Source organism: Eptatretus burgeri, chromosome 5, assembly GCF_056783735.1.
Source record: "Eptatretus burgeri isolate ZD-2024b chromosome 5, Ebu_testis_v1, whole genome shotgun sequence".
NCBI classification, from domain to species: domain Eukaryota; kingdom Metazoa; phylum Chordata; class Myxini; order Myxiniformes; family Myxinidae; genus Eptatretus; species Eptatretus burgeri.
The window spans coordinates 38546664-38574360 of NC_140965.1; the positions used below are offsets into that span (position 1 = coordinate 38546664).

Here is a 27697-nt window from a genome sequence, read left to right on the forward strand (position 1 = left end):
GGGCAACGCAGGATCGATACACGGTGCACCTACGTACGGCCTCCGTGGCAGTCTGCGTCGACCATGCGTCCACCGTGCACTACCGCTGGAGATCGGAGTATAGGTGATTGCCTATACCGTGGTGACCCCAGAATCCCAATTTAAGTCGTTCCAGGAGGCTGTTCGGATTCCAAAAATATTTTCCCAATTAGAAATAATGGAGTGAATTAATCCGTCCGTGGACCCAAAGAAAACCCACTTTCAAGACACTTTAAACTGAAATTCCCCATGTTTAAGGTAAAATAAGATGAGTAAATGACCTTCGGTGGCGGTGTATGGTATGTAAACTGGTACAATCACCACATCCAAAGGCCCACACAGGCTCGTGCTCCGGCCTGGGTTCCGATCGCTCGCGCACTCTGCGAGAGCGCTGCCCCCAAGGCAGCTCATCAAACATGATGCCCCCAGAACCACAATCACTTTCATCAAACGCATCGGGCTGACGTAATCATGGATATTCCAAATTGCAACCGGTTTTGCTGTGAAATTCAATCCTTGCCCGACAGTCCGTCACACCACGTGATCTGATTGCTTTTTTTGTTATTAATTAAAAACAATAAACATCACAAATAAAGGAGAAAACACGAGGTAAGGCCTAAGTCACATTTTGCTCGGCGGCCGGAGGGTCTACAAAATGTACGGGCACGAGCAATTATAAAGCGGCCGCAGTATTTCCACGGTCACACAATGTAGCAGTCACACATGTTTTTATTTTTCGGGGAGCTGCACAACTTATTTGTAAATCGTGGAGACCGAAAACGTGGGGGTGCCGTACGGTCTTTGATTTGATGTCGCCCGGTGACTTTAGGGCGTTCCTGCAGCGGCCATAGAATTTTCAAGGCAGACGCAAGGTGGCCCCTATGCGAACGTGCGGCCAGACGGACGGTAACGAATTGGGTTAATTTTTTTACCATTTCTTTTGTTTAGGCTTGTCGAATTTCTACGGCGAACGTAGAAATGAAAAAAAGTTGTAATTCCACGGTGACCTTACGGCCTGTAAAATATAGCCAAACGGCGTAGGGCCACCCTGAGGCCACCTCAGTTTCTCTGCGGCCGCCGCACGTTTCTGTCAATTCACAGGCCGTACGGCCGCCGTGTCCTCGCCGTAGAGCAAATGTGACTGAGGCCTAAAGTAACGATCGACACACGAGAGATGCTTTCACGAGTACTTCCACCGACGAACTGAATGAACAAAGCGCGACGATGCAGCTCGAACAGGTGGGGGAGACTTGTGAACAAACATGAACACTACGTTGTGTTTGGTTTTTTTTTAAATGTATTAGGATTTTAGGGCAAAATCTTCTCAAAAATTGTTCGGATTCCAATTTATTCAAACAATGGGGCGTTCGGATTCTGGGGCACCACGGTATATTATAGTTATAGTATATTCAGTTATATATATATATATATATCTTCTTCTTCTTCTTTCGGCTGCTCCCGTTAGGGGTCGCCACAGCGGATCATCCGTATGATCCGCATAGTGATTTGGCACATGTTTTACGCCGGATGCCCTTCCTGACGCAACCCTGGTCGCTTCTTACGACACAGGGATATGGTATACCTATTTTAACCGGGTATACACCGGCCCAGTACACTGGTACTCATTTCGCCGACCTCGGAAGGATGACAGGCTGAGTCAACCCCTATATATATATATATATATATATATATATATATATATATATATATATATATATATATATATATATATATATATATATATATATATATATATATATATATATACTGGTATATTTTTATTTCATTAAAAAAAAGAACTGGTATATATACCCACTCGTTATCATCCGTATGGCCGCACGTTCGCCTTAGGGCCTCCCTGCGGTCGCCTTGCGGGCACCTTGCGTCTGCCTTGAAAATTCTATGGCTACCGCAGCGCTGCCCTAAGGTCACCGTGCGACATCAAATTAAAGACCGTACGGCACCCTCACGTTTTTGGACTCCACGATTTCTAAACACACCGTGTGGCTACCCGAAAAATAAAAACTTATGTGACTGCCACATTGTGTGACCGTGGAAATACTGCGGCCGCCATATAATCGCTTGTGGCCGCAGATTTTGGAGACCCCATGGCTGCCGTGGCAAATTTGACCTCGGCCTAAGCAAACATCCCTACCATCGTCGGCAGTATACGGAGCCCTCGAGGTTGGATCTGTTGCATTTTGCAGATGATTGACGCAATTGTACAAAAATTATTTACAACTGAAATGGCAAAGAAAGATTAATTGTTGACATTGCTAACTCTAAGTATGCAGATTTTTGACAAATGAGCAATTAATTGTTTTTAGCAAGATGATGTTTTTAGTTTTTAGCAAGCAAGCAACCAAAATAGATGCCATCTGTGGTGTCCGAGGCGCAGCGGAACATGGGGAGCGAGAGCGTCGCAGTAACTCCACTTTATTGCGCGTCCGGATGTACATCACCGCCACCCCTAGCGGGCGAGTCATGATGTACGAAAACCCAATCACGTGATACAGCACACTCCTCCCCTCGTAAAATGACAATTCAAACGATGAAATGACAATTATAACATGACCAACCGAAACCAATCAACATTCAAAATCCTCCCAGTACCATGGTCGTTTCCTGACCCGCCTCGGGCAGGCAGCGCCGCCAGACGGCCCAGGCTCAGACGCCCCCCGGCTAGATCGAGGTGACACAATCCCGCCGGACTTGCCCCATCCGCAAAAACAACGGCCCCCGACCGACCAGCTCACACGTCGTCCTCGGGCAGGACTGAATCAGGTGAAGACCCCGCGGGTGTCGGCACGTCCGGCCCTGGCGATACAACGTCTGGCCACGGCGACAACACAGGAGGGGGTTCCACATCGCTCGGCATGGGGAGGGGTGACTGAATAGCGATCATGCATTTGGTCCACGTGCCGCTTCCACACCTCCCCACCATCAGTCCGCACCATGCAATTCACCGGCCCCAGTACCACAGAGACCACAGCCAGTACCCATTTGGAACTGTGGAAATAATCGCGCACCATTACCCACTGTCCCACATCAAAACCGCGCAGCAGTGTCGGGCACAACACTGCCCCACTCACCGACCCTCCAGGTCGCAGCAAATCCAGTCTGGACTGCAATGCCCGTCCATAGAGACGAATGGCAGGAGAATCGCCCGTGACAGGATGAATAGCGTTCCTGTATTGGAGCAAAAAGACATCGACCACCGTCTGCACAGGTGCAACACCCCCCCCCCCCTGCGCAAAGCCCGTTTCAACATCTTAACAAACGACTCCGCCTGCCCATTCGTCACAGGATGATGCGGTGCGGACCTTAGATGTCGAATACCATTTTGACGCATAAACTCATCAAATACACCTGCAATGAACTGCGGACCATTATTCGAGACCAGAACCTCGGGTAATCCTTTATTAGCAAAGATCGTCCGCAGTTTTTCTACTGTAATGTTTGCTGATGTATGCTGCATTACTACAACCTCCGGCCATTTAGAGAATGCATCGATCACAATGCACATGGCGCAACGCTTAACCAACTGCTCAATGTCTTTGTCCAACCCCGGCCACCACAACAGGCTACGAGCAAGACTCTTAGTCTTCACGGCGCCAAGGTGACTGACATGCAGTTCTTCCAAACACCGCTGCCTGAACTTCGGCGGAATCATCACCCTCATTCCCCACATAACACACCGTTGGACCAACGACAGCTCCGATGCGCGTGACGTGAAAGGCTGAAATGCTGGTGTTTAAGGGAGATTGCTCCAATTCCCCATAGACGACACGGGCGAGCACTGGATCATGAGCCGATTCCACCGTGACCTGTTTGGCCGTGATCGGCTCACTTTGGACCTGGCCCAGCCCGAACACGTCAACCCGGTCGGCCGACTCAGATACAGCTGGACCCTCCGCGCAAGGCAAGCGCAAGAGCCCGTCGCAGTTAGCATGCTTTTTGGTGCTCCGGAACTGAATATCGTAATTGTAAGCAGCAAGAAACAGACACCACCACTGTATTCGCGCAGCTGCTACCACCGGTACCCCGCGTTCGGGTCTCAGAATGAATTGAAGTGGTTTGTGATCCGTCTGCAAGGTGAAATGTCGCCCCAGCAGGTATTGATGAAACCGGCGCACACCCCAGACGAGGCTGAGAGCCTCGCGCTCGATCTGGGCATATTCCCGCTCTGCTGCGGACAGGGTCTGGGATGCAAAACAAACAGGCTGCTCGGAACCATCATCCTGTGGGAGAGCACTGCCCCAATGCCATTTGCAGGGCTGTCGCATGCCAATAAGAGCGGACATGCAGGCTTGTAGTGCACGAGGACCGTATCCTCTGTGGGCAGCCGCTTGATGTGGTTGAACGCCGCCTGGTGTGCAGGCCCCCAGGCCCAGCGCTCATCCTTCCTGAGCAACCCCGTTAACGGCGCAAGTTGTGAGCTGAGCCCGCGCACGAACCTTTGGTAATACTGTGCCATACCAATGAACGAGCGCAGCTGCATCTTGTTGCGAGGCGGTGGCATGTGCTGAATCGCCTCCACCTTCCGAGGGCCTTTCAACAGCCCCTCCGTCATGATGATATGCCCGAGGTATTCCAAGCACTGCTTGAAGAACGCGCACTTGTCCCTATTCAAGCGCAGGCCGCACGCTTCTAGCTTTGTCAGTACTTGGGCATTGTTCGCAAGATGCTCGTCCGCCGTTTTCCCCGCAATGAGCACATTGTCCAGGTAGGTTTGAGCGGGCAGGCCAATGTAAACCTGATCCATGGCTTTCTGCCACAAGGCCGGGGCCGAAGCAATCCCAAAACAGAGTCGGGTATATCGATAGAGTCCTTGACACGTGTTGATTGTCAAAAGCTCGTTACTCCCGGGATCCATCGGCAGGTGAAAATATGCATCACGCAGATCAAGCTTCGTGAAGTATTGACTCCCGCCAATCGTGCATATATTTCATCGATTAACAGCAGTGGATATTGCTCCACGCTGAGCCCCGGGTTAACCGTGGACTTGAAGTCCCTGCACAATCGGACGTCTCCATTCCGTTTCAGCACCGTGACAACCGGGGTGGCCCAATCTGAGTACGACACCCGTTCGATCACTCCACAGGCCTCCAGCCTATCCAGTTCACTCTTGACCTTGTCCCGCAGGGCATACCGCACCGGTCGTGGTTTACAAAAACGAGGCACCACCCCCTCCTTCAGGAAGAGCTTTGCCTCCACGCCCTTCAGTTTCCCAAGGTCGTCGCAAAACAAACCTTGATGTATTTGAAGAATCTTCTCCAACTGATCCTCCCATTGGCTCGGCACGAGTTGCACAAGGTGGACGGCGGCCCAGTCTAGCCTGATGTGGGTCAGCCAGTCTCGGCCGAGGAGAGACGGACCCCTCCCCCACACGACGTACAACGGAAGCGCGGCGACCTGGCCTTGGTACTGCACAGACATGTCTGCCATCCCGACTGGCGTTATCTTCTCGCGGGTGTACATGAACAGTGTGAGGTCGGACCTGATAAGCTTCAGGTCGTTGAGTCTACACGTGGTCTGTTCGCCGATGATCGACACTGCCGTTCCCATATCAACCTGAAACGTGATTGGCGTGTTGTTCACTTCGACTTCCACCATCATCGGGTGCGCCGCTGCAGGGCCACTCAAACAGGCCCATCAACGGCTGCCGGTTCCGCCCGAGGTCGCCTCGCACATCGCCATCCATGACCTTAACGGTGGCCAACGCCCCTCGGCACACACGCTTCAGATGACCCACCTTGTGACAATGTAAACACACTGTGTTTTTAAACGGGCACACAGGAAGCAGGTGTCGACCTCTGCATCCCAAACATGTCCGCGGGGTCACCTCGCCGCTCGTGCGGCGACGTCTGGCCCCGGCCCGCACCGAAGGTCGTGCGTGTGTCCCGGGGCGCTCGCGACTCCGCGTGGGCCCCCGGGCCATCCGGCATGTTGTGGCCGGTGATGGCCCGAACATCTCCGAGAATCTGCTTGACAGCTGTAGCAGTGTCGACCGCCAAGGTGAATGTAATGGCTTCACTCCTCAGCCGTAGAATCGCCGAAACCATTTTCGCATCTTGTAAACCAGAAATAAAGCGATCTCTGAGCCGAGCTGGACGCTCCCCCGCCGTGAACTTGCAGGCCACGGAAGAATGCTTCACTCGTGCCACGAAATCAGCGACGCGCTCCTCCGCACCTTTCGAGAGGCGATCGAACTGGTAGCGAGCGAGCTGTAATGACTTCTCCGGCGCTATGTGTGCTTTCATCTTCCGTACAATGTCCTGAAACGACAGCGTGTCCCCACTGGGCTTGTCCGGCACCACCAAATCACTCAGCAGTCGATAATGTTCCGCCGATAGCGAGGCGAGCAAGATCGACTTCTGTTTGCTCTCGTCGACCACATCATTCGCGTGGAAATAGCACCCCAACTTTTCTGAAAACAATTCGAAGTCGTCTCCGACGAAAACGGGCACCCGTCCGTGCGCCGTGACTCATCCACTCAACATCCTTGTCAGCCAATTGTGGTGTCCGAGGCGCAGCGGAACATGGATAGCTCTGCTTTATTGCGCGTCCGGATGTACATCACTGCCACCCCGAGCGGACGAGTCATGATGTACGAAAACCCAATCACGTGATACAGCACACTATCGAATTTGTCTCAGCCTACACACTAAATATGTATTGTGATTCTTTCTATGCTGTGGCTGCAATCATCTAATTCTAACAAATGTGTATTTTATTTATTTTATTTTTTTATGAATTTGGTCTGCTTGTTGTTTCTTTACTGAAGGGTGACTGCTTATGATGGAGTGCCACCATTGATCAAGAGACAAATTTAGATTTGGCCGTTGTACTGCCACACTCCTTTTGAAAGTTACCGTGGAATTTCCACTTCCATAAGAGTACTATCAGATAGAATAGCTGGCTTGACATACTCTGTGAAGGACTACATACTCATTCGTGCAATGCATTGCCTGGATGACAGTTTATAGCTGTGAATCAAGTCCAGACTTTGCTCAAACATGAATTAATTGTTGACTGACAAGGGAGCTCAGTAAAAATGGCTCGCCCTTTACAATTCACGTCTTTTTTTATTATTATTTATTTATTTATTTATTTATTTACTTGATTACTTTTGGAATGATGACAGTGAAGTATCATTTAAAACACAACAGTTTAACTGACTAACTCGACTGACCAAACCGACCAAAACAAGCTAAACTACTGTAGAAGGGCACTCAGTGGAGCACATACCTCCGCCCTGTAATGCCTGATCCACGAAGAAGGAAACGATACATTTTTGAGATATCATGCTATATATCGTTTTTGGCCCTATCTCTCAATGGTGAAGAACCACTTAAAAAAATTCTAGTAGTCGGATCCTGAGCTTGATCTTTACCAAAATCTAATCAGTTTGTCGGTGTCACACCCAACCTGTCCAAATTTCATCCAGATCCGTCAACAACTTTTGAGATATCCTGCACACAGGCAGACAGGCAGACAAACAGACAAACAAGAAAAAGATGTCGTGCAGAGCATGCATGATACTTGCAAAATCCACCCATCTTCAATGGTTGCCATGGATGCATCAAATTGTCCATTTAATTATGATTAAAATTGACAATCTCAATCAAAGCTCGGGTCAATCGGATGTAAATTGACTTTTTCAGATAAAAATGGATTTTAGAAGTTTGACCTTGAGTTGACATTTGACCTTTTAATCTAAAAAAATAGTTGGTTTCCCAATTCGGTGATGCAACATGCGAATGTTAAAATTTCAAGTCGATTGGATGAAAAAAAAAAAATGACTTTTTTGAAATTTGACCTCAAAATCAATAGGCTTCTCAGTTGAGACTACCTCCACAACTTGGTGAAGTCTTCCCACAGTGCTCAACAATTGAGCAGAACCTTGCCCTTTGTCATATTGAGGAGAAGCGAAGAGTTCAATAAACCAACGTTTTTCTGCTGATGTTTATGTAAACAAGGCTTTAGTTTCTGGAAACAAGCTGCCTATGGTTTCTGCTCCTCCCCTCTGCCTCCTCGCTCTTCCCCTCTGCCCCCTCGTTCGTGAAATAATGTTCTCGTCTTGGTTAAAAAAAAAAAATTCATCAGATGCCTTCACTATGACCCTCTGAGTTGAACTTGGAATAACAATTCTTATGCCATTGGATATAATTATTTCCCCAGTCTGGAATTCTGATCAACCTTTCCAACAAAACAGCCAATTCTGAATCTTGTAGTTGCTTTCTTTGAGGTATAATGTCCATCACTTGATGTCTGCCTTGATCGGTTAAACATTGGGAATTTTTCTGTGTTGTTGTTTGGCAGAACACACACAGTGAGATATCCCATTTACATTGAGATTCCTCTTTCGGTTCACAACAGCGACGGCTTTTACTGACATTGATAACCCTTTCATCTCCAGCGGCATCGAAAATGATGAATGAAATGTGTGATTAATTGCATTTTTCAGCCTTGAGCAGTCCAGAGGTTCTTAATTTTTAGTCACTTTCCTACAAATCAAATTTGACAACACAGGAGCAGCAACAACATAATATAACTCATGCATTTTTACAAACGCATGTATCAAGATAAAATGTTTATTAATATCTTCTTTCTGGTGTTTTGCCCAGAGGCACGTTCGGTGCTGCCAACGAAGGGCCACGACAAGGATGCGTGGTTTGTCTTTGCCTTCCCAGTTGTAGTCTCACAGCAGGAATTGGTAATTTGTGCAGGGTGCCGCTAATGGCTCACTTGGTCTTTGTGAAAGACTCCATAGGATCTTTAACCTCCACCAAATAATGCCAGCAGATGGGACACACAATATACCGTCCATCCGAGGGACGTCACGCACATCGATGAAACACTGGGATGATAGTTTATAGCTGGGTCACGATTCAAACTCTGGCTAGGCAGTTTGGAGGAGAGTGTACATATATTTTAGGCCACCCTGCCGGCTACATCTATTGGTATTATTGAATTGTACTTTAATTGTTAAATTTGATGGACAATCTGTAATTAAAATAACTTTCATTCGGATAAAACCACAAAATCGTAATTTTGACCTCATTTGACGCCTGAATGACCTTGTATTGACCGTATTTGATGCATTTTGGTGTGTCATTCACCCCCTGCCCTAAAACATCACCCAACATAGAAAGTATTTAGCACGGGTACCCATCTGTAACAAAAACAATCCCGTCAAAAGTTGTAAATCGAGTCATTTTAAATGAGTCGCAAGGACACTATTAGAAGATGGACAAATCCCAACTGGTAATTATCTGGTAATTGAACCTGACGACCCAGCATCTTGAACTGTGTGCTCCGATGGGAATGACAAATGGATTAACTCAATTGTGATAAAAAAAAAAATCTGTGGTTGGAGCTTTGTATTTGTGTTACAGAGAGCAGACCTCAGAGAAAGACTGGAACTGGAAGAAAACTCAAACTCTGGAATATGACTCCACCCACTCGGCCCTCTTACGCATCCTATTTCTCCTCCATTCTTCTACTCCCGTATCTTTGTCAATCAATTTGATGGGCAATCTTTGTCAGTGTTTTGGATGTCAAAACTTGGAGTCTTAGACGATACGCTTAAATAAATATGAAGTGACTCCTTTTGATCAAGTGGTCTGACTAAACTCTCGGTTAAGCTCGCAGTTTCACAGCATCATAGAATGTTTACAGCTTGAAACGCATCTGCTGGCCATGGGTCCACATCCATATTCTGTACACATCGGTTATTTGCTTCATAACTAGTCCATGTCATCGGCCCAAACCTCTCTGCAAACGATAAACAGACTTTCATCCTCATTCGTTTCATTTGGTTCAGAATGCAATAAGATCCATGGTTCCAGCAAGTCAAACTCCACTCTCTGGAAAGGAAAAGGATATTTTCTGACACAAACTCCATTGTTGAGATAATGCGCGCATCGTTGACGTCAATATGCTTGCAGGATCTGCACAGCGTCTTGTTCGTGCAACTCGTCATATGAACTTGTAATCACGTTGCAGGGAGTGTTTCGGTGATTTAATCTTTTGATTTGAATGTTCTTGAAAACAAGTTTTGAGTGTTGATACAAGATATTCGTCACTTCAAAAAAAAATAAAATGTGCTCCATCCTTAAGTTGCACAGAACAGTCTCGTCACATATAGCTTTGTTTCAGAGAGTTCCCTGAATCCACTGGCTAATTGGTTTAATTGATATCTGTTAATCCATTCTCCAGTAAACAAAAAAGGGATTTCTGGGAGATCCTGCCTTCCGTGCAGGGATAACCAGCGTCGCAAGTTGGCGATTGCAATTTTGACACGGGTGCCCATGTACCTACCAATCCATGTACAAACCGACCTTTATTTATTTATTTATTTAGCATCATAATCGGTTAATCCATTCTCAAGTTATAACAGGACAGACAGACAAACAAACGGCCAGACAGACACGGCTCCTTTATTAATATGGATGTATATCGTATCCCTCCAGTTCCATGCAACGGTGTGTCAACGCTTTTGTCAACGCACCATTCTTGCTTCACTTTATTTTGGGGAGGGAGAAGTGTTGGCTCTTCAATCTAGACTTTTTGAACTTCTTTAAGTTAAAGTCAAATATCAAAAACATTTCCCATATCTAATCATTGTTGCTTCTTTTATATATTTTTGTTGTTCTTGTTGTTGTTGTTGTTGTTGTGCCATAACTATCCTTAATCAATTGGAAATTCATTGCATCTGACAAGGTGGAGCATTCTCCTGTGCTTGATTTCCCCCCCCCCCAAAAAAAAACAATCGCAGCAAGGCCTCCCACAAACACCTTTCATGGTGTGACATGTATATTCGTCAATTATGACTGTAATGCACATACAAACTCCATATAGTACATTATTGGGATGAAATGTGTCTTGCCTTTCAACTTCAGACATTGGGCTTTATTCATGGACTTATTTTGAGTGACAAGAATTGCACACCACAGTGTTGCTGAAAGATTCTTTATTTTGATGGAGATATTGGAGTATTTGATCAAAGGCAATGGGTGGAATCAAGTGTTCTTAAAATGAGAAACTCGCAATAATCCGCTTCTCTTGTGAAAAATACCAGTTTCATGCATCCAGCTCCTGCTGTCAACATGAAGTCGGACCGAAATTTGAAATTTTCCAAGAAGCATGCGCGTACGTGTTATTGGAAATAATGGACTGACAGGATAGCCGAAAAGGTATGCACACTCACCTCTAAGCTGTCTAGCTTGAGTTTGAATCCTGACCCAGCTAGAAATTGTCATCCCGGTGTTTCACAGGCAGGGTGATTCATCAATGTGTTTGCCGTCCCTTGGATGGACGTCAAGCAGGTGTCCCGTCTGCCGGCAGTAGTTGGTGGACATTAAATATCCCCTGGTGGCCTTCACAAAGAGTAGGTGAGCTTTCGCCGGCTCCCTGAACAAATTGCAAATAAATGCCCGAAGGTACAGAGCCCATTGCATCAGCGGCACAGCCGCACTCTCAGTTGATTATGTTACCCCGCAGCCGAGTGCTGCATACGAAAGAAGAAGAATTGGAAATAATTATGGAAGCAGGATAAACGTGGTATAAAATTCAACTAACATACATGATAGAATCGCATCTCGTGTGTTAAAAAAGAACTGCTCAGTATAGCAGTCGTATGTTGATGGAGTACACGGTGATTGGTTGTCATGGGATAGTCATAAAGTGCCACACCTGCAGCAGGCCGACAAAAGTATAGGTGGTGATTTTCATTGGAGTGTGGTGAACACTCTCGCTCATGAGAAGGAAATATCACATGCGAGCACATACAAATCAAAGTCTTCGCTACTGAAGGCTACTCCACGGGGCAAATTTCAGTCCGACTTCATGTTTCGACAGCAGGAGCTGGATGCAGGACTTTGAGTAGGATGCATGAAACTGGTATTTTTCACAAGAGAAGCGGTTGAGGAAGAAAGCCCAAGCTCTTCAAAGGTAATGTTAAGTATCTCAGAGTATGTTCGCCATGTGATAGACGACGATCCAGTTGAGATCCTGTGAATGAGCTGGCTGAAAGTACGGGTGTTAACATTTCTTCAAGAGTAAGATACATATTGGCGCAGTGTTCTCGTTGGAATTGTAGCTGCCTTTGAAGCCTGTGCTGAGGAGAAGCAACCAAACAAAACAGCGGAAATGGGCACTAGACGTGGAACAATGGGATGACCACTCTGGAAGAAGGTGCTCTTACAGATGAGTCCAAATTTGAATTGTTTGGCAATAATGAATTGCAGTTTGTTCGCGGGCGGACCGGGGCAAGGTATAACTGTTGTGGGAACAACAGCTATGGTGAAGCATGGGGGTAGATCAATACAATTATCGGGCTGCATCTCAGCCAAGGTTGTTGAATATTTACATGGAATCAAAGGTACACCGACGTCTGACAGGTACAGGCAAGTTCTGATCCGTCAAGCACGTGTCAATGATTCCCTCAGGAGCATGTGTCATTGGGAATGGATTAATATTCTAACATGACAATGACACCAAGTACACAGCCAATGTGCTGAGAAACGATGTAGAATGTAAAGAGCCGCATGGAAAACTCGCAAAGATGCTTTTGGCTGCAGAAAGTCCTGATGTGAACATCACTGAGGCTACACGGGATTATATGGATACTGAGAAAGTCAAACGAAAACCAAACATCTTGGATAAATTGTGGAAACTGCTATTGGATATTTAGAACATTCCACAGTTTGTGCTTTGATAAACTGATGTATTTGAGCAGAAAAAAATGAGGTGTCATGCTCTGTTTCAAGCGAAGAACTCCCATACCAAATAACGAATGTGTTGTGTATGTATTGTACACATCTCTCAGTTGCTTTACTCATTCGTTGTGCATATCCGATGTGTTTCTATTATTTTAAATACAGATACGGTCAACCTTTGTCCATCGCAAGGGATACCTTCCTGGAAAGCCTTGTGTTCGGCAAAATTCACATCGAGCAACAATTCACATTTATTGCCGCGTCTGATGCAATTTAAATTCTCTAATGGTGGCGAGGTTCTCCGTTTGAAACTGTCTGTTCGATAAATGTAGCTTTTTGATGCCTAGGGTCTGTAATGAAAACTTGTATTGTTCTTAAAGTCGGTCACCAATTGCGCATTAATAGTCAGATATAAACTGATAATGGATGCCGTATTATATTTATATATATAAACAAAACAAAAAACTTAAACATTAATTATCAATCACAGCTGTATTAATACAATAAAAACTAAGGTGAGGTCGATGCTGCACCATCGCAAATCCCCACGCTTCCCCCCGAAAGCAAAATTGAAAGATCGCAAAAGTTCCACCAGGAATGACCCAATATCAGATATCGTGAAAGTTCCACCAGGAATGACTCAATATCAGATATCACGAAAGTTCCACCAGGAATGACTCAATATCAGATATCGCGAAAGTTCCACCAGGAATGACCCAATATCAGATATCGCGAAAGTTCCACCAGGAATGACCCAATATCAGATATCACGAAAGTTCCACCAGGAATGACTCAATATCAGATATCACGAAAGTTCCACCAGAAACGACCAAATATCAGATATCGCGAAAGTTCCACCAGGAATGACCCAATATCAGATATCGTGAAAGTTCCACCAGGAATGACCCAATATCAGATATTGTGAAAGTTCCACCAGGAATGACCCACTATAAAATTTTAAGTAAAAATTTTTTTTCCATTTTGACCCTTGTGACCCTCAGTCCCCACACTCCACTCCACCCCCCCCCCTCCCGAGACATTCACCGGGGGTCATTTCCACAAAATAGTTACATATTTCATACGTCTCCCAATGTTGATTGCATGTAGTTTCATTTTTTTTTTTTTTCAAAAGAAAGTTTAAAAATGTGTCAGTGCATTTTATGGGATTTGACCTTTTGAACCCACCATAGGGGGTGGAGCCAAAACTGAAACTGCTCTTACACCTTCGGGCCATGGACAGATAGAACCGACTTAAAAAATAATAATAAAAATAAAAAACCCCACCGCGGTTTTTTATTATTCTTTTTTCTTGAAGCATATGGATAATAAATTACTGTGGTACCTTTTTCATTCACTTGCACATTGATCCACACATTTAATAACTTATCCCTCTTGCCAGTGACACTTTTTCATCAATAGGTGCAGATGCCATCACACGGATCTTGTCCTCGCTGGCACGTACAGTGCATATGGTCGACTCGTTCACTTGAACATCATGGTTGACTGCAGACGTACTCACGCCACTATTAAGCTTATCTAAAGTCACGATTTTTTTTGCCAATGTCATCACTTTACGGGATCATTTATCCTCATGACCAAGTGTCGATGTACGACATTTCGGTGTTGTTCTTCGAGGATAAAATTCCGCATTTGTTAACCATATAATGATGTGTGGAGGACTGTGAAGAGGCAAGGTGGGCACGCACATGCCAAATTCAAACCACGTCGAATCAAGTTTTATTTGTGTTGGGCAAACTGTGTTGCATATATTTAGATGTGAATAAGCATAATTTGCATTGCTGAAACCTGCGTTGGACGAGAATTGACTGTATATGTCCTGTATGTATCTGTATTTGAAACGTATGCCATAAAAATTATATATATATATATATATATATATATATATATATATATATATATATATATATATATATATATATATCTATATCACATACACACATAACGGAAGTGCTCTGCATTTTTGTAGGTTAATAGTTTATGTTGGTAATACCCTTCTCTGCCAATGGCTCGTTTTCACGTTTTTACCTCTGCCACCAAATGTGGATGGAGGTTATGTTTTCACCCCGTCTGTCTTTGTTTACTTTTTTTTGTATACACTGTCGAGGCTCATATAAGAGCTAACACACGAAACGTATGAGAGGGGCAGGAGAGGGAAGGACGAAACAGTGGGAGACGTTGCATCTGTGGAAGGGAGAGGGATGGGTGGGGTATTTTGGTAGTTTTACCAAATGGGGTTTGCTGGCGGATCTTGAGCGCCCTGCAGAAATATGGGGGGGGGCATATTTCAGACAGAGCCGGGGGGAGCAAGGCCGGTGAGGAGATGGTCGAAGACAGACTACAGACCACCGACCTGCCTGTGGTGAAAGAGTGAGAAACCCAAAGACTCAGCCTCATCGCAGGAGACACCAATGATTCTAAATGCCTTGGTTTCCAAACTGTGATGCCAAGAAAGATGGAAGGCAGGAGCACCAGCCCAGAGGGGAGAGCAGTACTCCATTAGGCTGTGGGCGAAAGCTTTGTTAGTGGTCAGGAGCTCAGGTGGGCCGAGGAAGGACTTTGCATGACTGAGGATTCCCAGTCGGCGACTGGCTTTGGAGGCGAGGTTGGAAACGTGGCTTTCCCAGGAAAGATCATGGCAGATAGTGAGGCCCAGAAGCTTGAATGAAAGGACTTCTTCCAGAGGATTGTTGATAAATTAGTTGGGGGGGGGGGTTCCAGATGGTACTTTCAGAGAGACATAGTGAGAGTGTGAGATTTGTCAGGTTTGTTAGTTGCAAAATCAAAGATTTTTAAAGTATATTGGTTCGTCGATTTTGTTATTTTGTTTGTTTGTTTGTCTGTCAATCGCCTACAGGTCACAATTTTAAACCGATCTTCCCAAAACTTTGCCAAGTTGCAGAGGTAGTCTCAACTGAGAAGCCGATTGATTTTGAGGTCAAAGGTCTTCTTGAGGTCAAATTCTAAAATCGTCATTTTTCATCCAATTGACTTGAAATTTGAACAGGATTTGCATATTGCATCACTGAATTGGGAAAGCAATTATTTTTGAGATCAAAAGGTCAACTCGAGGTCAAACTTCTGAAATCATTAATTTCAATCTGAAAAAAATAATCAATTTTCCTCCGATTGACCTGAGCTTTGATTAAGATTGTTAATTTTAATCTTTAACAAAACGAGCAATTTGATGTATCCATAGCAACCATTGGAGAGAGGGGTGGATTTTACAAGTATCGTGCTCTGCACAGCGTCTTTTTCTTGTTACTTGGCGAAAAAATTTTTTTGCCAAGTTTGTTGGTCTGTCGCGTTTGTGTCTGTTTATCTGTTTGTGACAATTTTTGGCCACAGTTTTCAAGCAATAGTTCTGAATTCTTTTTGTGTGGTTTGTGTTTTTCTTTTTTTGCTCGCCTGTTCGAAGAACAGAGAGCTATAGCGATACCCCCGGCGTGAGCGTCAGCGTGACCGTCAAAATGTTAAAGTTTTTGGTGCAAGTTATTTCCTTTGTAATGTTTTTATCTACCACACTATTTTTTACTGATTACAATATACAAATATTGCTTTAAAATTATTTGGATCAGACTTCACTGCAATGCTTTATAAAAATATTATTAGACTAGTCTTTTAACAATGTATAAACAGGTGAGCATTGGGTGGCTTTGACACCACTCTGGATAAGCTCAGCAGATAGTTTTAATGTCAGCAGGAGGAAATGATATGGCACTTATTTTTGTTTTCTGTGTCGTAGCAACGTTGCTGAACAGTTTCCAAGTATGTGGTTCTTGGCTGAATGGCTTTAATGCAGCATTTGAAAGTCTATCGGTGGGAGTCGAATAATGCAGGAGGAACTTATTTTGTTGATTAAAAGGCTCTAAACCTCCAACATTCCTCAGCACAAGTTAGTGTTATGGAGGTATCATTGTGACACAGCAATGTAGATGCACAAACGAACGAGGTCATGTCTTTACCCCGTGTACGCAAGGCAAAAAGCGGAGTTGAGCAACTGGCTTGTGTCCGTCCGTCCATCTGTCCAAACATCAGTTTATGATCGAGGAACAACTTTATTTAAATTGAATGTTATATTTTCAACACAAATCTGAACATGAATATGAGAACAAACCTGTAGTTTCGCAGCACTTTGGCTCTGAATTTGTCCTGATTATGCATGAGCAGAGAGGAGTGTGATAATTTTTTTCTTTAAATATTTGGTGTCGTAAATAGACATTGCGAAAATGGTGGTAAATTCTAGAATCCAATTTATACGAGTTTTTAAATCTTTATTTTATTTTAATTAAATTATATACTTGAACAATGTCGAACACAAATCACCTTCTTTGCACTTCCAAGAGCCTCCGTTTAGCAGTACTTGGACGTGTTAAATAGGGATACAAGGGTGATGTATAAGACTGCTTCAAAAGCACTCTACTCCCTGAATTTTTGTTTTTTTTTAACGATCTTTAATATTTATTTTATTAAAATTGAAGTACGGTATATACGTTAACACTGTGTGGGGTATTGCCTTCTTTGAACTCTGGTGTCTCCTGTTATCCTTCTGTCCAGCTGCAGGAAGATACTCACTTGCCACCTGACAATGAAGCTTCGGGCAGTCTGATGGATGCTGAAGATGGAGATGATGACTCTGATGGCTCTTCATCTGGTGTGGAAGGTAATCAGATTGGGTGGTGATGTTTCATTGTTCGTCGATGAAATACATTGCTAAACAAGGCAGGATTTCAGGATGCTTAAATAAACTGCAAGAATGAGATGATTAAGCAACTAAGTGAGGCATAATCCAAAAATACATGGGAGTTGGGAAATATGTGAATCATGCTGATTCCATACATGGCTAGAATTTAAAGCTGTGGCCAGAACATGAGGTAATGTAGGTACAGTGCAGTGGCTGGCAAAAGTATTTACCAAACCTCCAAAGTTTTCACATTTTGATCCCACCTGAGCTTATTTCATGATGCTTTTAAATCACACTTAATGTAGAGTTTTCACAAACACTCCAAATTGATGAAGCTTAAAAAAATATGCAGATAAAACATGAATAAGTTAGATTGATAGAGAAAATCAGATGATTCTCAGTTGTGTAAGTATTCAAATCCTTTGCCGAATTAACCTGAAAATTACTTCGGAAGCAAATTATTTGTTTTAAAGGTTAAAAAAGTGTGTATGTAATAGGTTTCACCTGGATGTAATCAGTGGTTTAAATTAAATATTCATCTTCCCACTTATCTAAGGAGGTTTAAGGTGCAACTCACTTGGTGAACGAACAAGGCAAACATGAAGACCAATAAGCTTTCCGAAGAAGTCAGACATGAAGTGGTGGAGAAGCACCGTTCAGGAGAGGGTTATAAGAAGAATTCAGTCACTCGTTATCCCTTTGAGCATGGTGGAATACATCATTAAGAAGTGGAAGATGAATCGTACCACCCAGACTCGACCCAGACCATCCAAACTCAGCAGCTGGGCAAGCAGGAAACTGGTTCAGGATGTCACTGCAAATCCAACAATGACTGAAAGCTCTGCAAGGCCCTGTGTCCGAGATGGGGGTCAGTGTTCGTCAATCAACAATATCCCGTTCCTTCACAAACCTGGCCTCCATGGACAGGTGGTAAGAACAAAGCCATTACTAAAAAAGACATGTCTAAAAGCTCGTATGGAGTTTGTGAAAAGGCATCTTGATGACACTGCAGGCATGTGGAGAAACGTTTGGTGTTCAGATGAGACAAAAATTGAACTTTTTGTTCAAAATTCAAAGCATTATGTCTGGCGCAAGCCTAACACTGCACATTACCCAGTCAACACCATCCCTACTGTCAAGCTTGGTGGTGGCAGCATCATGTTCTGGGGCTGCTTTTCATCAGCAGGAACTGGCAAGTTCACAATTATAGATAAACACAATTGCCCAAGTTATGATCGTTTTCATATTAGACGGTGTATAAATTTCGGGAACATCAGAGTGCTGGTATGCTCCGAACCAGGAAGTAAGTTTTTTTTTTTTCTCTCTCTTCTCTTCTCTTTTTGTTTTTCCTTGCCACGACATTGCGAAAAGGTAAAATACGTTGGCGCTAATTGAATAATTGGGTATTAAAAATTAACTGCGAATAATATCAAACTTCCGGGTCACGCACGTACGGGCACGTGAGAGCGAAGAAACGGCCTGTGTGGTTTATTTATTTATTTGTTATTATTATTATTATTTTTTTTTTTTTACGGGCACGTACTTGTTCATCTAAATGTGACATTATTGGAAGGGGGTGAATACTTTTGCAGGCCACTGTAAGTGCATTCTGTATCTTCAGTGTCACTTTGATTGTTAGGTAATGAAAGATAAGTGCCATTATTGGGACTCCGAATTTCAAGACGACTCGATCTTTACCAGTGATTCTCTCTTTCAATTAGGGTACCGCTAATCCTACAAAGCATACTTCAGGCAATCTGCACTGACTGTAGTTTCAAGAATCTGATATATGCTCTTTTACTAATCACTAACTCTGCACTCACTCATTGATATAAATGTTTAGTATGTTCTAGGCAGGGTAGAAAGCTGAAATTTGGCATTCTGATGGAACTCAAAGCCATTATCCCATGAAAAGTAAAAAAAAAAAACCTTCGGAAAATATCTCTAAATAATAGGCGGGCATTGTAGCCTCGTTCTGCTCACGGCGGGTCATGTGACTTGAGAGAATGGGATGTCACGTGACCTTGCATGGCACGATCCCTCCCCGAGGGAGCCGATGTTTCTCGGTTTGATGGCGGTTATGATTAGACAAGTGCTCGTGGGATTGTTGTTTACAGACTGTACAATGGCAAACAGGTGTCACAGTGCATATTTTGCAGCGTAGCACGTTTGCATACACAGTCAATCCTCTCCATCGGGCACCCTGGTTATCACAAACATTCAACGCAATCTTTTCATCAATGTATATTTCCCTGTACTCATTGACTCACGTCGCTGGAAGTTAATCCTGAAATATGGAAAGGTTGCTTTGTTCCAGCAAATTGAACACAGATGTAAGGCCGTACGTTCAAAAATCCTTGAAATACAGATGACTGCCCAAAACCTCAAGAGAAACAATAGTTTTATTGTTATCTGTGCGTTTGCATCGCCGTGGTGGTCAAATACACCACCCAAGGGTGCCGAGGAGAAAAGTGGGTGAACGAAGCTTGCTTGGACCCGCCACCTTGGAAGAGTCAGGGAAGAGGCTCGGAGAGACGATGTACGATTCTGGAAACTGAATTTATGATTTGCAACAGCGTTTTGTTCACCCAATGAGGTATAGCTTCTCCCGTATCGATTAAAAGTGTGCAAAATGATTTTGACTGTACGGTACTGAACTGTACTAGATTTGTCGTCTGTTTGGGAATTTAACCCAGATCGGACAAAGAATCGCTGTCTTGAGCAATTTTATTTCTGTTGTTATTATTTTAATTGCTGCACTGTCTGAGGCATGTGTTGCATGTTTGAGAAGGACAATGGACAAATTAACACTTTGCTTTGGTCTTAAAAAAATAGGAGAAGAGAATCATGAGGCAAGTGTTCAGATGGGAATGCCAAGCCAAGCCAAGCCAAGTCATTTACTTATTTGGCCAATGTTGACCTTTTCTTTGATTACAATTTCCTTCCTTTTCATATGACCCCTTTTTCAAGGATTTTCAACATCTGTTGAAGTAAACAATCATGGAACGATGGACCCAGAAATGAATGGAGTGCCGAAGGTGAGTTTATCCTTTCTTGGATGGAAATTGTGTCCAGATGTATACATTAAAAAAAAAAAACACGATTAACGTGGAGGTTCCAAAGTGTTAATCTTGTCTGCTCTTGAAAAGCCCCACAACAATAAATTGGACCTGAAGATGCTTTCTGGATTGTTTTACTTCCTTTTTTTTTTTTTTCTTGTGACCTCAGGTTGTTGCAAGCTGCATTTAAATTTATTTGGCACTTTGGTCATACACGGACTATTTGTCAACTTTGTTAACCTCATTGTCTAAGGCTCCTGCAGAAAGGCTTCCATCCAAAATGAGCCGGTCCTGTGATCTCGGTTGATTCCAGAAACTCCATAATCATTGATGGGTGACGGACATCAGTCTATAGTGTGGCGGTGGTGGCAGCACCTGACCTTTGTGATCGCAAGTTGTGGCTGTGGAGGTATTTTTTATTTATAGGCAGGCCACATTATGCAAGACAATTGTGTACATAATATCAGTTGCGATGACTGTTTTATAAACACCACAGCTGCCTGAATCGTGCAGTGGTCTCTAAAGATGTGAAGGTGTTTATCAAAGATGCAGAGGCAAAATGTAGGACATGGGATCCAAACTTGTGCCCTTCTAGCTCTGTGGGCAAGTCGTCATAGATTCAGCTGTGCCACCATGTGGCTGTATCGTAGTGACAGGTAAGGGGCATACCTCTTCATGGCAACAACTAAGGATTCGTCCAACGAGATGTGCTTCCTACGCATTCTTCTTTTGGGATTCTTATGAGACTTTTTTGCTAATTAAGGCACTTTTAAATTGATGATGTATTTCTGAAGTGGCCAGTGCAAAAGCCATAGGAAAGTTGAAACTTCAAAGCATTAATGATGAAAACCTCATTTTTAGTCTCTGCAGAAAGGAGAGAAATTCTGTTGAGCATAAACTGGGCTGGCAGGGTGGCTTAAAGGTACGCACACACATCTCCAAGTTGTCTTGCCTGGTTTTGAATCTCGTTCGAGCTATAAACTATCATATCATGGTGTTTCACATGCAGGGCGATGCATCAATGCGTGTGCCGTCCTTCGGATGGACGTCCCGTTTGTCTGCATTCGTTGGTGGACGTTAAAGATCCCACGGTGTCCTTCGAAGAGTAGGCAAGCTATTGCCGGCACCCTGGCCAAATTCGAAATTCCTGCCCTGACTTCCTGTGTAGGAGTGGTGACCCATCCAATCCGAGTCAAGAAACTGCTTCAGAAGCACCAATGTCTGTATAGAGCATGGTACATGAAATAAACAACTGCAGTATGTTCTTCCTTGTATGTGGTTTGTGGGGCAAATGAGCTTCCTCCTCGGCGTGGTTTAATCGTGAGCCATTTCTTTTTAAGGGTTCTGGTGAAATGGACGATTCTTCGCTAATTGTTGTGAAAGAAGGTATGATAAGACCTGAGCACAAAGGTGTCCTCAACCTGCCAGCTCGCAGTGCCACATCCACTCCTGACTCGGCCAAACAAGACCAGCAAGGCTTTTTTGGCAAGACGGAAGTTCTTGCAGGTTTGTTTGACGAAGGTTTCTTCTTTACATGCCTGAAAAGTTGATGAAAATCAATTGGTAAACAAAAACTCGGGTATCATTTTATCCCAGCGTTCCTGTTTCTTTCAACATTATGAAGGTCTCCACATTTCCTGGCACATCTTTCGATAAACCTCGATTCCTTGACACGCACTACCATTTGAACTGATAAGCGAATGAAAATATTTCTCCTTTATATTGTTCCTAATTTATAATCGTTATGTGATCTTATCAGATCAAATGACTATTTTATTTTTTTCTCTCTGAAAATGAACTTGCATGGGCTGTGAATCTTTTGTAACGTCGGTTTGCCTTGAGGTCAAAAATATGTAAAATGAGTATATTTTATTCATATTTATCATTTTCTCCATGTTTGACTTTTGCAGCACCTGTAGTTTAATGCTTTTACATGCAGGAGATGCAGACATTCTGTCATAAGGAGGTGGGCGAGGAAGAAGCAGTATAAGCTTGCACATAAGCCTGGTGTTTGCTTAACGGTTAAGGTGACTGGCTTCAGATCTTAGGGTCTTAAGTTTGAGCCCCTGTCAGGCCGTCACATGACACCAGGTGGGTCGACTCAGCCTGTTGTCCTTCCGAGGTCAGCAAAATGAGTACCGGCTTACTGGAAACGGGGAGCACTGCACCAGCGGCACAGCCGTGTTCCCAGCGATGATGCAAACAGCAGCCGCAGGATATATATATATATATATATATATATATATATATATATATATATATATATATATATATATATATATATATATATATATATATATATATATATATAGATATACATACGATGAGCTCGAAAATTCATCATGTGAGAAAATAAAAATGTTTCCCTGCAGCGGTGATCATTGGTGGCGTGGTGGGAATCCTATTGGCAGTTTTGCTCATAGTCCTGCTCGTGCATCGGCTGAAGAAGAAAGATGCAGGCAGCTATGCGCTCGACCAGAACAAGGCGTTCAACGGTGGCTATCAGAAGGCTCCCGCACAAGAAATTTTCGCCTGAACTTGGATTTCAGCTTCTTCACGGCGAATCCTTTTCTTTTCGCCTTACAATCCCATGCTGTTTCTATCGGCTACCTGTCCCATGATTTGTTCAACTTCAATATTTCCGTGCCTGGTGCATTTGTCATTCGTGTGCAGTTACTCCTTTGAAGTATAATGTATGATACGAGTGGCAGTGGGTGCAAGTCGACCCTAAACTGCAAACCCTTTTTGAGTCGAAGAACACATGTCCTCGACGTTGTATTATATCCATCCATAATTTCCAGAATCGGTTCCGTTTTTCTTAATCTGACGTGGTAAATACATAACATCTGAGAATGAAGTGTCCACGGAAGGCCGAGGTGGATGTTCCGCAAGGTGGGCCTTTTTCTGCCTCCACAAATCATGCTGTTTGTTTTTGTTTTTTTTTTTAGTTTGTTGTTTTTTTTTTTTTGGACAAATACCACATTGACGTATTGTTTGGTCAAAGTAAATGTTTTTCCCTCACCAAGGGTGCATGTGACTATTCAAACCGCCCTACGTTAGAGGAGTTTGAAAGGAAGCATTTTGTAAAATGGGGAAAAAAAAAATTACTTCCTTGCTGCAGCAAGCGGTTTTCAAAAAGCCACGTGTTGTCGAGCCTTGTAATTGCAGGACTGGCAATAGTTTCTGGCACTTTTAGACACGACGCAGCAACAGACCTTTCCTTGCCTGCAGTGTGCCTCGGGCAGCAGTAGGGAAAGCTGATTTTGGGGTGTGGAGTGGGAGTTAGTAAATGAGCACAGGGTACAGGAGGTGAAGTTGAGAAGTTTATCAGACATTCACTTGTTGACTTTTTCGGTTTGACCGGTTTCCGTTGGCTTTGCCCAGCCGGTTTTGTATTGCTATCGTATTAATCTGTCAAAAAGGTACGGCTGACTCCTATAACGTATGCTGCTCATGTCCTAAATTATTTTTTTTTTGAGTATTAAAGAGCTGGTGACGTACTGTATTTTTATAGCTTGTCTGTAAGGGAATTGTAATAGCTTTCAGGTTAAAATGAATGTTTAAAGTATAGATTTTTTTGTTGTTGTTGTTGTTCTTGTAGACCATGTCTCTGGCAAATTTGTCAATGAACTTAACTTGAATAAAGAAACAAAAATATCAATTCTTGTTCATTGAAGATTATTTTTGTGTGCATAATCTCGTCCCATTGTAGAAAGGGGGGGGGGGGATTGGACAGATTGAGGAAGGAGGTTCCACAAGATGGAGTAGTGAGCAGTGAGCCTGAATTTTGTGACTTACAAGTAGGGGGATGCTGGAAGAACATCTCACCATTAGAGATGTGGGGGGTGAAAGAGCAGAAGGGGAAAAAAGGCAGGACGAGAGGTTTGAAGAAAACAGGCCACCAAACCTCTCTGCAATGAGAAAAGGTGGTGGGCTCCATGATTATGCTTCTTTGTAGGAGATACCAATCATAAAGTTTTTCTTCTTCTTCTTCTGAGGTGATATGTAGTTGTTTTTTTTTTTAACAAGTTGAGGCTCATGGAAGACCTGTATGATAGAGGGGTGATGTTGACAGAGCAATAGAGCAGAGGGAGTTGGTAAACAAGGAAGGACTGATAAATGAGGAAGGAACAACACACAAGCAGCATAAATAGGGACATGTTGACAGCACAAGGGAGTTGAATGGGTTGAGTAGATAAGGAACATGTAAACTGACAAATGGTAAATGTGGACAGGAAAGCGAGTTGAAAACATGGTCAGGGATAACATGAAAGGGTGACCGCTCATCACTTTTTAAAAGAGTGAAGAGAAAAATATTTTAGACTTTTGGGATTATTCAAGGTTCAGAGAAATGGAGGAGGGAGTGTGGAGGTGAGTCGTTGGCCTGGATTTGGGGATGGCAATATGCTTTGTGTTGCCAGAACATTTGGAGAAGAGATGTGATTTGACGTCTGCTGAGATTATTGATTCCATTATCTTGCTGATTCTGGGAATAATGCTTCTGTAGTTCAGAGGATCTGTCTTTGCACCCTTGTTATTTACAGGAATGACGTGCCACCTTTAAGTTGGGGACGCAACTTCCATTAAATATCCGCAGAAAGGGTAGTCAAGGAGGCGAGGCCAGTTCCGATGCACATATCTCAAGGAGTAGTGAACTGGTGCCACTGGAACCAGTTGCTAAAAATGTCAAATTTGTGCAGATACGTTTCCATTGTTGCAAATGAAAACTCATTTGTTCCAGGAGATAGTTTTTACAGCTTGGGTTAGGTTAGGCCACCAGAATTTTGAAGGAGAAAGGACCGACAGTTCAGCGGTGTGTTTAGTTATCAAGTTTCTTATTGAGCGCTCGTCAAGTGCCTTAACCACTAGAGAAGGTTTCAAGTGGAATGCTGTCGATAAGTAACGGCTCGCTTGGCAAGCGCAAGCTAGCTTCTCGGTAATTGAATGCACCTCGGGTCTCAAGTGAGGCTGCTGTTGTTCTTTCTCTTCGCATGAGGGACACAGACCAGCTGAGGGTCTTGTGAGCTAGCTGCAGGTTCTCATTAAAAGGCTTGGTCTTCCAGGCAGAGAAGGCATGATTCTTCCTTGCTGATGTCCAACTACAAGGTTCTATGCATGACGGGAGAAATCTTGAAGAGCATATCTGAAGGTGTGAGGAAATGAATTCATGCATGTGAGAGAAAAGGACCTTATGTAGGGAGTTCCAGGCACTGTGCTGGAGCTAAGGAGATGAAAGTGCAGTGAAGGAGAGAGACAGAGTGAGAATGACAATGACATTGCACACCAGGCCAGTCAGTTTTGTGGAGCGGGCCAATGAAATGCACAGTTTCAAGATATTTACACAGTAGAGTTTGATATTATTAGGCCGAGCAGAAAGGTTGAACATGTTGGGATTTTGGTTGGAAAATTTGCTGTGATGCCATTCTTGGAGGTCAAAGAACGTATACCCGGCTATTCAGCATGGTGCCAGTTAAAATCACCAAAACTAAAATACCAAAGAGCATGGATGAACCTCTCAGTATTTATCGCTTTGTCGATGGTGTCGTTGTTGCCTGAGGGATAATACAGGTCACACAAAAATAAAAGGCTGCTGTGGAGGGAAACAAAGGCAGAGGTACTCTCTGGGATATGAGCAGTTGGAATGGGAGGCAGAAAGTGTGTGGGGAAGGGTATTATGATGATAAACAGCAACACCACCTCCATGGCATTGGAACAGACCAGTCAGGATTGAACATGCTCCGCTTAGTTATCGCACTGTCGTCATATTTTATGATGCGTTGAACATGATATTGCAATGTCTCCAGATGCTGCATTTCTGAGATGATTACCAAGCATCGTTGTGGTTGGAGCATGCACTCTGAGTCTGGTAGGTCAGCGGTTCAAATGTGACCCGTTACTGAATCGGAACAAGTGTCAGACGAGCTTGCTTAACGCTCAGCATTTAGAGGATCGAGAGCACAGACAAACCGCATGGTTTGGTATCCCGTAGGAAGGAGGGGGGATATTTTTTTCTTTTGATGAATATTTGTCCGCAGACTGATGTCCAGTCCGGATGAATACTTTTCCCAAATAAATATTGCAACAAGCATGATTAACTTACTCCTTGTAAAGTTTCCAATTTCAATGTTGAGTTTGTTTTCCTATCTGTAGGTATTATAAAAGGATCTTTTCTCAGAGTGGCTGCGAATGACATCAGTTGGGATCGTTAAGTAGTGTCATGCACTGATTTACTGTGTGACCATTCCACAATATTCAGCTCTGTGTACTTATTGGCTGGAACCCAAGCCAGTTGGAGGTTTGACTAGAAGCCAGGGCAGCGGTAATGTACTCACAAGATGCAAGAAAGTAATCAACTTGCTCTGGCTGAAAGATATGAAACTTTTTTTAATATATATAATTATTTCAAAGTATGTCTTTAATTGGCACAGAGTTTGTGTAGTCTTTTCAACTGAAACTTTCAATGATGACTGTGCAGAAGAAACTTTTCATCCACGCGGGGAGGTTAATCGCGTGCAGGGTATGAATGTTGGGGATGGATGAGTGGATTGCCAACACGAACGACATTGTTCAAAGGACAACTTTGGATTTGAGTGGTTTCCCAAGTTGATATGCCTGGTGTTGGCTTAATGGTTCGGGTCCTAGGATCCTGATTTCAAATCCCATTCGACTGTTGAATTAATACCAGGTGGGATTGACTCTGCCTGTCATCCTTCCGAGGTCGGCAAAATGAGTGCCAGCTTGCTGGTATCCTGTGTCGGAGTGGTGACCCGTTCAGGATTGTGCCCAATAGCCAAGGAGACTGCTTAGCTATCACCAACGCTCTGCACAGAGTATGGTCCCAATCTCCGGCTCCAAGTTGATATCCGCAAGAAAAATAATCATTTCCTGATCGCTATGCAGAAATGTGTCTGATTGATAAAGTCATGGTGCTGGGACTTCAGCCTCAAATTCCATCTATATTGTGCTTTCTCGTGAAATACTGTCTCTTTGATGTCCTTGCATTGGATGTAGCACAGGTAAAGGAACAAGCTGAGCCTGAGATCATTGTTGGGGGAAATGAAGGTAAATATGAACCCACTCCATTTGATTCTCCTGACTAATCCAATACCTACCTTTGACTGTAATTCCTGTTGTAGTTTTTTGATTATCTGGATTTTTCTGGACCATCAGGGGTAGAAAAGATCATGGTTTTG

The 27697-nt window shown here is 43.7% G+C and overlaps 1 protein-coding gene across 1 annotated transcript in view; it reads left to right on the forward strand.

The window, feature by feature from the left end:
• Positions 1-24165, forward strand: part of LOC147026267 (syndecan-1-like) — a 41525-nt gene extending 17360 nt beyond the window's left edge. The window contains exons 2-5 of the mRNA XM_085881520.1: positions 17319-17424; positions 20416-20483; positions 21845-22010; positions 22877-24165. Coding sequence (XP_085737646.1) covers positions 17319-17424; positions 20416-20483; positions 21845-22010; positions 22877-23040 — 504 coding nt within the window. The 3' untranslated portion in view covers positions 23041-24165. The remainder of the gene's footprint in view (positions 1-17318; positions 17425-20415; positions 20484-21844; positions 22011-22876) is intronic.
• Positions 24166-27697: the final 3532 nt, after the last annotated feature.